At 45.1% G+C, this 15,139-nt stretch overlaps 1 protein-coding gene across 4 annotated transcripts in view; it reads left to right on the top strand.

Moving 5' to 3' along the window:
* The window catches only part of E2F3 (E2F transcription factor 3), a 96,965-nt gene that overhangs the window by 67,724 nt on the left and 14,102 nt on the right, over window positions 1-15,139 (top strand). For all 4 annotated transcript variants that reach the window (XM_035294797.3, XM_035294796.3, XM_008993899.5 and 1 more), the window contains one exon: window positions 13,720-13,831. In XM_035294797.3, coding sequence (XP_035150688.1) covers window positions 13,720-13,831 — 112 coding nt within the window. The remainder of the gene's footprint in view (window positions 1-13,719; window positions 13,832-15,139) is intronic.

Below are 15,139 nucleotides of genomic sequence, written 5' to 3'. Positions count from 1 at the left end.
TCCCCTGAGTCCCCAGAGCCCATTATGTCATTCTTACGCCTTTGCCTCCTCATAGCTTAGCTCCCCCTCGTGAGTGAGAACATGTGATATTTGGTTTTCCTTTCCTGAGTTACTTCATTTGAAATAATCGTCTCCAGTCTTATCCAAGTAGCTGTGAATGCTATCAATTCATTTTTTATGGCTGAGTCGTATTCCATCATATACGTATACCACAGTTTCTTTATCCACTTGTTGATTAACGGGCATTTGGGCTGGTTCCACAGTTTTGCAATTGTGCGTTGTGCTCCTATAAACGTGTGTGCAATCTTTTTTGAATAATGACTTTTTTCCCTCTGCATAAATACCCAGTAGTGGGATTGCTGGATCGAATGGCGATTTCTACTTTTAGTTCTTTAAGGAATTTTCCGTAGTGGTTGGACTAGTTTGCATGTCCACCAGCAGTGTGTAAGTGCTTCCTGTTCACATCCATGCCAACATCTTTTTCTTGTCTTTTTTGTTTGAGGCAGAGTCTCACTCTGTCACCCAGGCTGGAGTGCAGTGGTGCAGTCTCGGCTCACTGCATCCTCTGCCTCCTGGGTTCAAGCAATTCTCCTGCCTCAGCCTCCTGAGTAACTAGGGCTACAGGCCTCAGCCTCCTAAGTAGCTAGGGCTACCACACCCGGCTAATTTTTGTTAGGGTTTTGCCATGTTGGCCAGGCTGGTCTTGAACTCTTGACCTCAAGTGATCTGCTCACCTCAGCCTCCCAAAGTGCTGAGATTACAGGCAGGAGCCACCATGTTTAGCAATTCTCTTTTGGTGTTTGGATTATGGCCATTCTTGCAGGAGTCCGGTGGTATTAATTACATGGTGGTTTTGTTTTGCATTTCCCTGATTGTTAGTGATGTTGAGCACTTTTTCATTTGTCTGTGGGCCATTGTGTATCTTCTTTTGTGAATTGTCTACTCATGTTCTTAGCCCACTTTTTGATGGGATTTTTTTTTCTTGCTAATTTGTTTTATTCATCCTATTTCTTAATCATCATCTAAAGATTTCCACCCTACTAGGACAAGTCCCATGACTCTTCCCTTTCTTTTTCCTCTTAGTTTCAACCCTATCAGTGTGTTCTTATTCACCTTATTTCTTTTTTTTTTTTTTTTTTCGAGACGGAGTTTCGCTCTTGTTACCCAGGCTGGAGTGCAATGGCGCGATCTCGGCTCACCGCAATCTCCGCCTCCTGGGTTCAGGCAATTCTCCTGCCTCAGCCTCCCGAGCAGCTGGGATTACAGGCACGCACCACCGTGCCCAGCTAATTTTTTTGTAATTTTAGTAGAGACGGGGTTTCACCATGTTGACCAAGATGGTCTCGATCTGTTGACCTCGTGATCCACCCGCCTCGGCCTCCCAAAGTGCTGGGATTACAGGCTTGAGCTACCGCGCCCGGCCCTATTCACCTTATTTCTTAATCAGCGTAAAAAAATTCCCACCTTCCCAAGAGGAGTCCTTTGACTCTTTTGCCCCAACCCTTCACCATTCTCTTGTTAATTAACTTAATGTTTATATTGGCATTTGTAAGACCCATGAGGGAAAGCAAAGGTAGCACATCTCATAAGGCTTCTTGAACTATCGATTTTGTAGCAGCAAGGTTAAATGGGGTGTCCACATGGAAGGGGCACCCCTGATCACGGTGTTCACCATGACTTGGGTAGCAGGCATATTCAGCAGGTGAATAATCCGGTGGTCACAGAGCCAGTCCCCACGTGGATTGAATACAAACATATCAGCTGCTTCAACTTGGCATTTGTAGGTGGAGTAAGGTGGTCCCCCTTCTTCCAACACTTGAAACCAAAGATACTGCTCCCAAATTAGTTACTCTCACAGTCCATTTTAGTAAAGGGAAACTGAAGATACCAATCTAATAAATGAAACAATTCCTTCACACTATACCCTCTGCTTTCAATAGTCTCTTGGTTTTGTGCTTTCCCCACACTGGCTGCCTTCTTGGTGCCCAAAGTCCTTAGGGGTGCTTTCTGATGTCTCTGCATAATTTTTCCCGTGTGGGAGCGGGATTCTTTGAGGCTAGGGGCTGAAGCATAGACCGACTGAAATCTGAGCTTGGTCTGGCCTCAAGGTTTGGCCCAGCACTCCCTTTTTACTTTTATTCTAGCTATTACAGATAATAATAACCAAGGGGTTGCATATTGTGCTTGTTTCTTATTAGTTTGCATTTCTTCATGCATTCAGCAAACCAACTTCCACAGAGTTAGATCCATCCACCTCTGAATTCCATTGGTAACTTTTACCTTTAATGAATGATGGCGGCCCAGCTGCCGCTTCATACCATGGGTGACCACGTGGACACCCAGGCCTCAAAGGTTTCTCCCCCCCAACCCCTCTATTCATCTTCTTCCCAAACGTGAACTAGGGATGTCCTAGCAATCCCAATTCTGACACCAATTCTGAAAATGCCGAGGAATGAACAAACTCCGTTTCTCTCACTATTGTTGCACACCACAGTTGTGACACCAGATGTGGGGGAGGGGGTTCCCCAGACATCAAGTAAGCAGCAGACACCAGCTGGGCATCCTCCAATTCAATCTGTACACTGTCTACCCAGAGAAGTGTTGCATCACACAGATTGAGGGTTCAGTCCCACAAGACCGCCCCCAACTTCTGATGCCAGTTGCAAGCCGCAGGTTGTTTTAGCTGAGCTTCCGGCCAAGTTGCTGTAAATCGGGGTTCCTACGCCCCCTCCTCAGATTCAGTTAATTTGCTAGAGCAGCCCACAGAACTCAGGGAACATTGATGTTTACTGGTTTATTATACAGGATATTATAGAGGATGCAGATGAATGAAGAGGTGCCCAGGGCAAGGCTTTGGGAAGGAGCACAGAGCTTCCATGCCCTCCTTCCGTGCGCCACCCTCCAGGAACCTCCTTGTGTTCAGCTACCCAGAAGCTCTCCATATCCCGTCCTCTTGGGTTTTTGGGGAAGCTTCATTATGTTGGCATGACTGATTAAATCACTGGCCATTAGGGATCAGCTAAACCTTAGCCCCCCTCCTCTCCCTGGAGTTTCACAGATGGGTCTGAAGTTTCTGACCCTCTGATCCTGCCTTGGTTTTTCCATTGAGCGTGGCCCATCCTGAAGCCACCTAGGGGCAGCCGGCCTTCATTCACATAATCAGCACACAAAAAGACACTTCATCTTCTATAGTAGGTGGGCTTACCTTACACCAAGACTGATAAAGTGAGGGGTTTTAGGAGAGAAAGTCCAGGTGCTGGCTGGGCACTCAAAATGACAGATGTTCACTCAGGCATCAACACAAGGTATGCAGTGAAGGGAAACCGCAGAGTGACAGCCATGGGCAGGCTTGGAGAACCCCTAGTCAGTTCAGGTCTGGATATCAGAAGGCCAGAGAGCGCCAGGCAGGAGGAAAAGTGGGGTTTGGTAGAACATCTGATAGAATGGAGAGCTGGAAAAAAATCTGAGGATTTGGTGAGGGCAAATGGTGCCAATGAGCTAGAAAGAGAATTGGAAACTCCAAAGAAAACAAGCAAGTTTTACAAGAAAGGATGTACGGTCTCAGTACATCGTTTGACCCTGCAGTGAATACTGTTTATATAGTCATGAGGTACAGCAGTGGTGTCTTTATTTAGCCAAAACTGATGGCGTAACTCTCGGGTGGAAACGGAAGAAGCGAGATGGGTATTGTGTCACCGAAGGGTGTCAGTACATTAGAACTAAAGTGGCTAAACCAGAAATAGCTGTGTGAGCATGTCACTTAGAGATACGGAGATGCTTACCAGGAGAACTAAGGTACTTCCCCAGCAAGGCAGCCGTTGTCATTTCTCTGAGCTAGTGGGTTTTGAAAAACCATGTGCGTCTATTTGTTTTTTAATTGTCTTAGATTATTCTGAAAAATAAAGTAAGTGTGTATAGAAAGGAACCTCAGTCACCAAGTCATAGGTTGAATGGCTTTTATTCTGAACGTTCTAAGTCAATATGAGATCGCTTTTCCTTTAGAAGCATTCGTATGTCTCTGGTTAGATTCCCAAACTAGTCCACAAATACAGGATTTAGTGAAATTAAAGTCTAGTCCTTTTGACCTAGTTTAGAAATCAAAAGAAGAAAATTGACGGATGGTTTGGAGTTTTCTGCACACCTATTGAGTTCACCACTTACTCTCTGATATAGTTTGGTTTCTGATTAGGCTTCTCACCTATAGGCTCGCAGAGGATGCCATGCACGTTAGATTCTGAACTTAGCTCTTGCTATAAAAAGCTGAAGAAGACCTTGGAGTGCTTCATCTTAGGTAACTTCCTCAATGACAGGCTGACACTGGGAGTGCATTTAGCTTGTCATGAAAGGGACCGTAAGCTGGTCCCTTCCTCATCATTCTCTACCCAAAGCCCTTCCCTACTCACGTGCACCTCCAAACCAGGGCTTTTTCGAAATCTCTGCCTCTGTTTTTATTTGGACAGCCCATCGATCCCCTGAGTTCACTCCCTTATCTGCACGACACAGCTCAAGAGCCACCACCTCTTAACAGTCTCTCCAGACCTCTACCCACTTCTCCATGCACCCCTCTTCATGTCATCTGGGACCCCACCCTGTGCTCACTGCCCCATTCATGATAAATTTCCCATTGTTTGCTTGCCTGTACACTTGTTGATAGCAGGGACCACAATGTTGCCTTTATCATCACATGCCCATGCAGGGGTTGGTACATAGCAGGCTCTCAATAAATAATTAAATGGATTCAAAAATTATCAGGCAGATTGAGTTAATACAAAGTTACAACTGTAAACTAGCTTCTCAAAATCCTCATGCCCTGACCCACTAACCTAATGGCCAGAGTCCAAGTGAGATTCAGCCGTGGTCTGCTCTGAAGCTGGAAATTCCCTCCTTTGGGTTATTTCACTGATGTACTTCACTTCATCTTCATTCTTTCTATTTTCATTTTATTTCATTTTCCTTCTTCCTTTGTTCAAAATACCTGTCTCATCTTTGGCCTTGAGACAAAAGGTATCATCCATCAAGTTGTATCCCTTTCCCGATCTCCTATTAGCTAGGGAGAAGGGAGTTTATTTTAGCATTCGCAGTTTGTTAACATACAGCAGGCCATGCCTTGTTCTCTATTTGATTTTCCCTGTGGCTCAGCTGCATGGCGGATAAGAACATCCCTTCCCCCACAGCGTGAAGCTGGATGCCCTTTCTGGTGGAGTATCCCCCGTTTCTGTTTTGAACCCGTACATACTGAATGGTACATAAGATCTTTAACAGTCTAGAAAGTAAACCCCCAGACTTCTGTTTAACCCCAAATGGAAACGATTTTGCTTTTCTTGTTATGCAAGTAACCCACGCTCACTTTTAAACGATTTTCAAGTATAAAAAGCTAAAAAGAAGAAAGTAAGATCACCATAAGCCTACTATCCAAAGATTAATGCTCTTCGGCTGTTTCGTGTGTGGTATGTATCCTTAGATACTCGCTTTCTATGCATATAATTTTCTTACAAAAATAGTTTTACTATTCACACCTGCTTTTTAAAAAAGTTACATATGTCGCTGTACATCATTATTAATTGCATAACTTTTCATGATATAAATGTACAATAACTTACTGAATTTTTCCTTTGAGGTTGGGCATTTATATTGGACATACGTGGAAAAAAATCAAATAGTCAAGAAACTGGCTCTGCTGTTTTTAATAGACAAACCCTAGAAACAACCTAAAATGTCGAGGATGTGTTCCAAGAAGAAATGCCAGTTACTATGGTGTAATGTATATGCAGATGCATCACTTTTTCAAATAAGATCAAAAACTGCAGAAATATAAACATGAAGTCATTAGTTGCCTAATTTTACTTCCTGGAGATAACCACCATTAACATTTGATGTGGAGCTCTTTTCAGGCTTTTTTTCTCTATGGAAATAGGAAAAAATTTAGTGAGGTCTGTGGTTACGTAGTTTTTTATATTACCCATATCTCTGCAACTTTAATTTTTCTTCTTTATGTTTCTTGAAAATCTTTTGAAGTCATCTATGGAGATTAAACTCCAACCTGCCCTCCCTCCCCTCTACACACACACTAACATCTATCCCTTCTGGAGGTTGGTAACATTGGAGCTTTGTTATTTACCTGCCAAGGGACTTTGGGAATTTATTCCTTGGTTCATTCAAAATAAATAAGTCCATTTGACTGATTGCATGCCATATGCAAGGCTCTGGGGAAACTAAGCTGCTTATGACCTGAGCTTAGAGCCCAGGGAGGAAGCCTGGAGTGTGCATTTGTCATGATGGTAAGATCGTGCTATGGCAGCACAGATGTTGCTATGGAAGCAGGGGAAGGACATCTCGATAAGGCCAAGGATGTCATGGTCACTGACAAATCATTTGAATGACGTAGGTTCAAATCCTGGTATCTGTGCCAAACATGGAGACTCGCATCTGTAATCCCAATGCTTCGGGAGGCTGAGGTAGGAGGGTCATTTGCGCACAGGAGTTCAAGATCAGCCTGGGCAAAATAGCAAGTCCTCATCTCTACCAAAAAAAGAAAAATTAGCCACTCATGGTGGCACTACTCAGGAGGCTGAGATGGGAGGATTGCTTGAGCCAGGAGTTTGAGGCTTCAGTGAGCCATGATCACACCGCTGCCCTCCAGCTCGGGGGACAAAGCTAGACCCTGTCTCTAAAAAAAAATAAAATAAAAATTCCAGTATCTGTCACTTGTTAACTGAGACGTCAGGTAAGCTGGGTATAGTAGTACCTGCCCAACAATGCCAACATGAATATTCACGGGGAAAATGAGTATAGGAGAAGGGGATTGAATGTCCTTTAGTAGATGTCTGGTTAAGTAAATAAACCACCGCATATTAATTAATACAACATTATGCAGTTATGAGAAATGAGATCATTCTGTGTGTTCTGATAGGGTCTAACTCGGACATGTGTTACTAATAGAAAAGTGTGTGGTTTGCTACGATTTATGTGAAAACCTTTTTAAAGATGCGAGCGTAGGTAGCTATATACATACTTTTATTTACATAGACTATCTGACAGGTTATTTGAGTAACTTAATAGTGCTTGCCAGCCGCGCGCCTATAATCCCAGCACTTTAGGAGGCCGAGGCGGGTGGATCACGAGGTCAAAAGATCAAGACCATCCTGGTCAACAAGGTGAAACCCCGTCTCTACTAAAATTACAAAAATTAGCTGGGCATGGTGGTGCGCACCTGTAGTCCCAGCTACTCGGGAGGCTGAGGCAGGAGAATTGCCTGAACCCAGGAGGCGGAGGTTGCGGTGAGCCGAGATCGCGCCATTACACTCCAGCCTGAGTAACAACAGCGAAACTCCGTCTCAAAAAAAAAAAAAAAATAGTGCTTGCCTTTGAGGAAGGGAACTGGGATCAAGAGTAGGAAGAAAGTTTTCTTTCCAGTTACACTCACTTACGCTGCTTCAATTACCCTAGACATTTACTATATGTAAAGAAGAGTTTCTAAATCATGAATCAAGTGTGTCATTAAGGCAATATCAATTTAATACAGCTATTCAAATATTTGTATATGGGGCTTTTCGTGAAGTAGTTATACGCATGCACTTGCAGGTATGCTTACTGCCTATAGAATCTTGGAAAAGTAATCACTCTAAACCTCCCTTTTCTTCTATAAAATAGGAAGTAATAACCACCTTGTTGAGGGTGTCATTAACATGGTGCATAGTTTATTATTATAAACACTGAAGCGTTTGTATGATAATTAATACTAAAGGTCTATAGCTATTGGTGGTGTTAATAATAGTCTAACTCAGCTGCCTTCTGTCAAAAAGGGAGACTTGTGGGCTCACAGGAATGGAAGTCTGCGGCCTGTCTGCCTTTGGGTGTGGCTGTGTCTACTGCCTCCCTTGAAGGCATTGGGACACAGCCTCTCTCCAGCTCTTTCTTTTCTATTGGCTCAGTTCCCAAGTCGCTCCAGGCTCACACCCTCCTGGCCTGATAACGCCGGTGAAAAGAACCCAGTACTTTCCCAGTGGTTCCCAAGAAAAATTCCAGGATTGATGGACTCATCCTGCATTGCTCATGGGCTCATCCTTACCCCAGACATGTGAGCCTTGGGATTGAGGCCAGGATTCAGCACTCACCTCCACAACCTTGATGGGAAGAGTTTTCCTAAAATGTTGAGCACTCGCAAGTCTTTTGTGTTCATGCTTGAGGCTAATAGAAACTAAGAACGTCAGTAGAGCTCCTTCCCCAGTGGAAAAAAATAGGGGCAACAGATATCAGGTATCAGGCAGGCAGACTGTGGATGTTCCCCACTGGCTCCAATGGTCATTCTTTTGAGGTTTTATTTGTTCTTGTTTTGAGAGAGAGAGATGGGAGTCTTGCTGTGCTGCCCAGGCTGGTCTCAAACTCCTGGGCTCAAGCGATCCTCTTGCCTCAGTCTCCCAAGTACCTGGGACCACAGGTGCATTACGTTGCACCCAGCTCTAACTGTGTACATTCTCCTACATAGATTTTCAGAAATGCTTACCAGTACCCCTTTTTTATTACAGAGGCGTGTTATTGTCCATGAGGCTGAGGTTTTAACATTAGCACATACCTTGTTTATAGTACAAATTACCCTGGAATTTCCATCAGAAGGTGCCACACGGAGTTCCACACAGATTCTCACACAGCCAGGCTTCACCACTGCTTGGGACCCGATGGCCCATCCTTCTGTTGAGCGCTGGATAAATTGGTTGTTTTACTGATAGAGGGCATGCAATTAAAGATGTGTGCATAAATGGTGAATACCTCTCCACTCAGCACAGTGCTCACACCGTGAGCTAACAGACATTGAGATGACCAAGAAAAGAGGTTTCCATCTACCCTGGTGCTCAGCCCAGGGCAGGGTGGTGTAGACAGAGGTTGCCCACGCTATTTAAGTCCTGCGATGTGGTTTATTGTTTTACCAAGCATGTACGCTTGATTTTTCCAGGTTAAGCATGAAAATAATGCTACCCCATCCAATATTGAAATTCTTAGCCCTTTTCAAGAAAGCCTAATTATTGCACCCATGTTCAGATCTGAGGCCAAACTGGTAATATGGGGTCCCCACAACCCCAGTTCTCCCCTCACTGTTAACTAAACAGGGGAGGAAAAACAACAGGATAACCCAGCAGAAACCTCCGTTTGGAAAAGAAGAAACGACATAAAGTGGTCACTTCCTTCTTGTCGTGTCCTCAACAGGGATGGCAGCTCGCCGAGCCTATAAGTCCACCCCGAGTTCCATCTCCCGGGAGGAATTCTGGGGCTGCCCCTCCCTCACACCTCACTTACTTCCGGTTTGGCTTTCGGACCTAGTGATTGATTTCCTTAGAGGTTCAACATCATGGGCCTTCGCTTTCTAGACTTAGCGATTCTCTGGCAGTAAAAGTGCCTTTAAATTTTAGTGCTTGTCCATCTGGCATTTGGATTTCGTCAGTTTATGATTTGGTGTTTAATAACCAGAGTCCTACATGAAGACTGGTGCTGGTCTTTTGGATTTAGATCTCAGTCACTTAGCAGCAGATCTCTGGAAATTTCCCTAACCTGCAGTTCAATGCTTCCATAGGTTCTTTGCTTCCTGGCAATCGGCAACAGTAGCCTGGGAGGGAAAGGCAAAACTAATAGCCCAGCCTGCTGGCCAGTGGGTGGTTCTTTACTGCTGAGGCACAGGGCCCTAGGAGTTCTGGATCCCAGACTCTTTTCCAACTTTGCCTTCCTTCTGTTGGCTTTATTTTTATTTTTTGAGGCAGTCTTGCTCTGTCACCTAGGCTAGATTGCAGTGGCACCAACCTCCACCTCCCGGGTTCAAGCAGTTCTCGTGCTTCAGCCTCCTGAGTAGCTCAGACTACAGGTGCGTGCCACCACGCCGGGCTCACTTTTGTATTTTTAGTGGAGTTAGGGTTTCACCAGGCTCTCAAACTCTCGACCTCAGGTGATCTGCCCACCTCGGCCTCAAAGTGCTGAGATTAGAGTCGTGAGCTATGACACCCAGCCCAACTTTTGACTTTAATTTGGGCAGAAAATACAGCTCTGTGTCTTCTTAGATGGCTTTCTGCAGAGACGGCCTCCATAGCAAAGCTGTTTTCTTTCAGGCGGGCCAGCCTCAGATGAGTTTCTATCTGCAGTGTCTTCCTGGCAGCCATAAGAAGTGACCAGCACACTCTGCCACCCTAACAAGGCCTGAATTACCGTGTGGTGGCACCATAGCCATCTTGACTCAGCCAGTTCCACAGGCTGTCGCTGGCAAACGGCACACTTCCCGGTTGCCGACTCACAGTGCTTTCAGCAAAAAGGAGAGTTCATTGGCTAATGTCACTGGAAAGTCTGGGAATGACCAACTTTTGTCCCCAGGGCATGACCGGAGCCAGAGTTTTGAGTGGCGGTCATGGACGCCTCTCTCTCCTTCTCTCCACTCTGCTTTCCCCTGGGGAGGCCCCATTCTCAGGCAACTTTAGGCTCCTCACTTACCAGCCCTACTGGAAAGACATACCCACTTCTTGCCAGGTAGTTCCAGAAACATTCCTGAGATTAGCCTTTGCTCCCCCAGCCTTGGTCACGGACCATTCAGCCTGTTCGCGGAGGGGGCAGGGAGGGCAGGATGGGATACAATGATTAGCCAGGCCGGGATCACCTGTATGCACAGATGCACCTAGACCCCAGAGGGGATGGCTCCCCAAGGAACAAACAGGGAGCTTCTGCCTGATAAAGAGGGAATGTTTGCTGGCAGGTCCACACACGGACTTGACGGAACGGCTGGAACGGAAGATGAAGTCCAGCAAGCAAATTGTCCTTCCGGGGCCATCAGAGTAATGTTTTTAATTCAGCACTGCAGTAGAAAGATAACGTGTGCCACTGAGGCAAGCCACATTGTAAATATATATATATATATATGTGTGTATGTATACACACACACACACACACATATATATACACAGATGAAATAATTTTAATGCTACCCTTGGCCCATTAACAATACTGGAGTTAGAGGTGCCCTGACAGTCAAAAATGTAGATATATCTTTTGACTCCCCCAAACTTAACTAATAGCCTGCTGTTTGCTGTTTTCATTATTATTTTAGTGACAGGGGCCTTGCTACGTTGTTCAGGCTGGCCTTGAACTCTTGTCCTCAAGCCATCCTCCCAAGTAGTTGGGATTATAGGTGTGAGCCCCGCACCCAGCCCCAATAGCCTCCTATTGACTGGAAGCCTTACCAATAACGTAAACAGTCAATTAACACATTCTGTATGTTGCATGTATTATATACTGTATTCTTACAATTAAGCTAGAGAGGAAATGTGATTAAAGAAGGTTTGGAGTGAATGAAAGAGGAATCCATAGGCTGGATTTCCCTCATTGGCCAAGCAGGACTAGAGGTGAGGGTGTGTGAAACAGGCCCTGCTGGCCAGTGGGGTTTGCCTGAGTGTCTTACTCTTTTCCCCTAAGATCTAAAGCTGGGTTTCTCCAACTTTAAGGTGTATTGGAATCACCTGGAAGGCATGTTAGATTGCTCAGCCACGCCATTCCCAGAGTTTCTGATCCAGTGCATCTTAGCTATGCTCTAGTATTTCCATTCCCTAGCAGCTGAACTTGGACCAGGGTTCAAAGTACAGAGGCATATGGGCATATAGAGCAGCTGGATGAAGAAAAGGCATAAGGAAGGGAAAATATGTTTGCTATCCATTACTGGAACTGGATCATCATAAAATTCATCCTCTTCATCTTCACACTGAGGAAGCTGTGGTGAAAGAAAAAGAGGAGGGGTTGGTCTTCCTGTCTCAGAGAGGGCAGAGGAGGAAGAAAACCTGCATATAAGTGGACACACTCATGGCTGGGTGCAGTGGCTCACACCTGTAATCCCAGCACTTTGGGAGGATCAGGCGGGAGGATTGAGCCCAAGAGTTCAGCGCCAGCCTGGGCCACATAGGGGAGGCCCTGTCTCCACCAAAAAAATTTTAAAATTAGCCAGACATCATGGTGTTCACCTGTGGTCCCATCTACTCAGGAGGCTGAGATGAGAGGATTCCTTGAGCCTGTGAAGTGGTGTGAGGTCGCACCACTGCACTCCAGCCTGGGCAACAGAGCAAGACCCTGTCTCTAAAAAAATTAAATAAGTGGATACAGACAGTCCAAACCCATGTTGTACAAGGGTCAGTTGTATTTTATTTACTTCATTTAACATGTGATCACTATCGAGATTGTTGAGATAGTTCCCTGTTTTGTACTAAGTCTTCCAAATTCAGTGTTATTTTACACTTACGGCACGTGTCAGTTTGGATGAGCTAGCAAACCAGTGGCTATCTTGGTAGATGGTGCAGGGTTAGCTGGTAACTTTCCACAGAGAAGATGGATATGTCTTCCACTAATAAGTTATTGCTTACATTTTCACATCCTGGGGAGTTGTTTTGAAATTGCAAATCTCCTCATTAGAAGAATCTGCCATAGACAGGGCGCAGTGGCTCACACCTGTAATCCCAGCAGTTCTGGAGGCCAAGGCTGGTGGATCACGAGGCAAGAGATGGAGACCATCGTGTCCAACATGGTCTCTACTAAAAATACAAAAATTAGCTGGATGTGGTGGCGCATGCCTGTAGTACCAGCTACTCCGGAGGCTGAGGCAGGAGAATCACTTGAACCCAGGAGGTGGAGGTTGCAGTGAGCTGAAATCACACCACTGCACTCCAGCTTGGGTGACAAGAGCGAAACTTCATCTCAAAAAAAAAGAAAAGGAGAATTTGCGTGAAAATGAGCCTAAATACGAATTTTTGTGCTGAGTATCTGATTGGTGCCTGACATACGCACACAATTAGTACTTAACAACTGCTTAATTGAGTCTTCTCTCTTGGACTCAAGCCCCTTATCTGTCTTGCTTACCTCTGTTCCCTAAGCCCAACGCCTAGTACCTAGAAGGCCCTATGTGGATGTTTTAAAATTGAATTGTAGTTAAATTAAAAGCTTAGGTAAGGGCTTCTCATCTGCCAGGCTTGGTGACAAAATGGAGAAAGTAATACTGGTTGAAGCCCAAGACTGCATGTTTGCAGTATTTGTTTTTCTGATGAAGGACCGTTTGTAGTCTGTGACTAGTTGTGTTACTATTCAATTACTCTTTCTCTCATTGAATATACAGTATATAGAGAGAGTGATTGAAAATCTACAGAAACCCAGGCTCTGTGCCAAGCATTGGGTATACAAAGATCAATGGGAAACAGTCCCTGCCTTAAAGGAAATGAGAAACAGATAAGTCTTACGGTAATACCTAATAAGTGTCATGATACAAATAAACGCCGAGTGTTTGGGGGTCCGTAAGGAAGGGGTCCAGCCCAGGTCAGAGAACAGGAGATGGGCAGGAGAGAGTCACTGTGGAAAGTCAATTTCAAAGTCCCATGGCGCCTGCGATATTCTTAGCATCCAGCCCCATGCCGGGCACATGATGTGTTGAATCAATGAACAAAGTGACTGCTGAACCTAATGCTAGAGGATCGCCGCGTTTGTCCATCTGGGTGTGGACGGACGATCATGGCAGGTGAAGTGAGTGTGCATGACAGCCTGGCCTCCAGTGCTAGAATCCTGGCTCTAGCGAGTGACAAGATGCTGAGTGGGGTGGAGCAGAGGGGTGAGAGCTGGCACGAGCCCGCAGCATTTGGCAGGCCAGCCCACAAACTGCCTCCCTTCTTGTTCTTGTCCATATGACCGGTGACGAGAGATCGCACTTTCTTATTACAGGCAAAGCGAAGGCTGGAGCTAGGAGAAAGCGGTCACCAGTACCTCTCAGATGGTTTAAAAACCCCCAAGGGCAAAGGAAGAGCTGCACTACGAAGTCCAGATAGTCCAAAAAGTAAGGATCCTTTCATCTCTTTCCTTATTCTCCTCGGTGTGGAATTTCCAACTTTCAAAGCTTATGGCCGGAAGGATGCCAAGGTGTGAATAATTCTGGCATGTTTTGTTCCTTTTCGTTTCTTTCTGTGCTTATCCAAAAAAATAAATACAGTGTCAGCAGACAACCAGCGAAAGGCTACAGAGTCACGCTGGTACCATAAGGGAAGGCTTCGTTTAACTGTATGCAGTTCCATTTTTCAACTCCGAATGCGAGCTTTTGGCATCGTTCTGTATCAAATTTAATTTTAACTTCCCTTAATGGACATTGCTTCAGAGTCTGAGGCAAACTGGATGTCCATGAACTATGCCAGAGTCACTAATGTCTGTGCCGACCTCAATCTCCAGCTCAGCGTATGGAAATGAAAGAATTGATTGAGCCCAATAAATTGCAGGCCGGTTTTCTTTCTATCGAATACTATTACCATTTCTTGTGGGAGAGAGAAACGTAGGCTAGAAATAGCCAAATAGTCCTTTATGTGTGTGTTTGCATTTAACATAAGGGCTAAATTAGATTTTGTTCTAGCTCCTCCTGTAGTTCATGCATTAGGCAATTCACAAATTATCTGTGACACTAAATTAAAACCTTAACCTGTGCACCTGTGGGGGAACAAGTACTATTTTAAATAAGGAAATTTCCTTTAAGAGAGATGGGGAGATTTGGCAGAAGGCTTTTCTAGGTAATTATATCTCAAACTAAGCATTATTTGAAAAATTGGGCTGGGCATGGTGGCTCATGCCTGTAATCCCAGCACTTTGGGAGACTGAGTCAGGCAGATCAGAAGGTCAGGAGTTCAAGACCAGCCTGGCCAACATAGTGAAACCCCGTCTCTACTAAAAAATACCAAAAAAAAAAAAAAAAAAAAAAATTAGTTGGGCATGGTGGTGTGTGCTTGTAGTCCCAGCTACTCGAGAGGCTGAGACAGGAGAATGGCTTGAACCTGGGAGGTGGAGTTTGCAGTGAGCCAAGATCTCGCCACTGCACTCCAGCCTGGGCAACAGAGTGAGACTTCGTCTCCAAACAAAAAGGAAAAGAAAAGAAAAATTGGTGAACAGGTGATACACGCACACACAGATATCAGAGCCTGAAAGGCCATTTGTGATGGGTGTGTTTAAGACCCTGTCCTGCGGTGCTGGTGAGATTCATAGCCTCGCTCCAGCATGGTAGGCCCCATGTGTCCTGGTCCCCTGAGACCACAGCACTCTCATTCATTTGACAGATCACTTTTTAGCACCCACTATGTGTAAATTCTTGATTAGAGCCAGGGAC

The sequence above is a fragment of the Callithrix jacchus genome, chromosome 4 (assembly GCF_049354715.1).
Source record: "Callithrix jacchus isolate 240 chromosome 4, calJac240_pri, whole genome shotgun sequence".
Lineage (NCBI taxonomy): Eukaryota > Metazoa > Chordata > Mammalia > Primates > Cebidae > Callithrix > Callithrix jacchus.
This window is presented reverse-complemented; position numbering and strand designations above follow the sequence as displayed.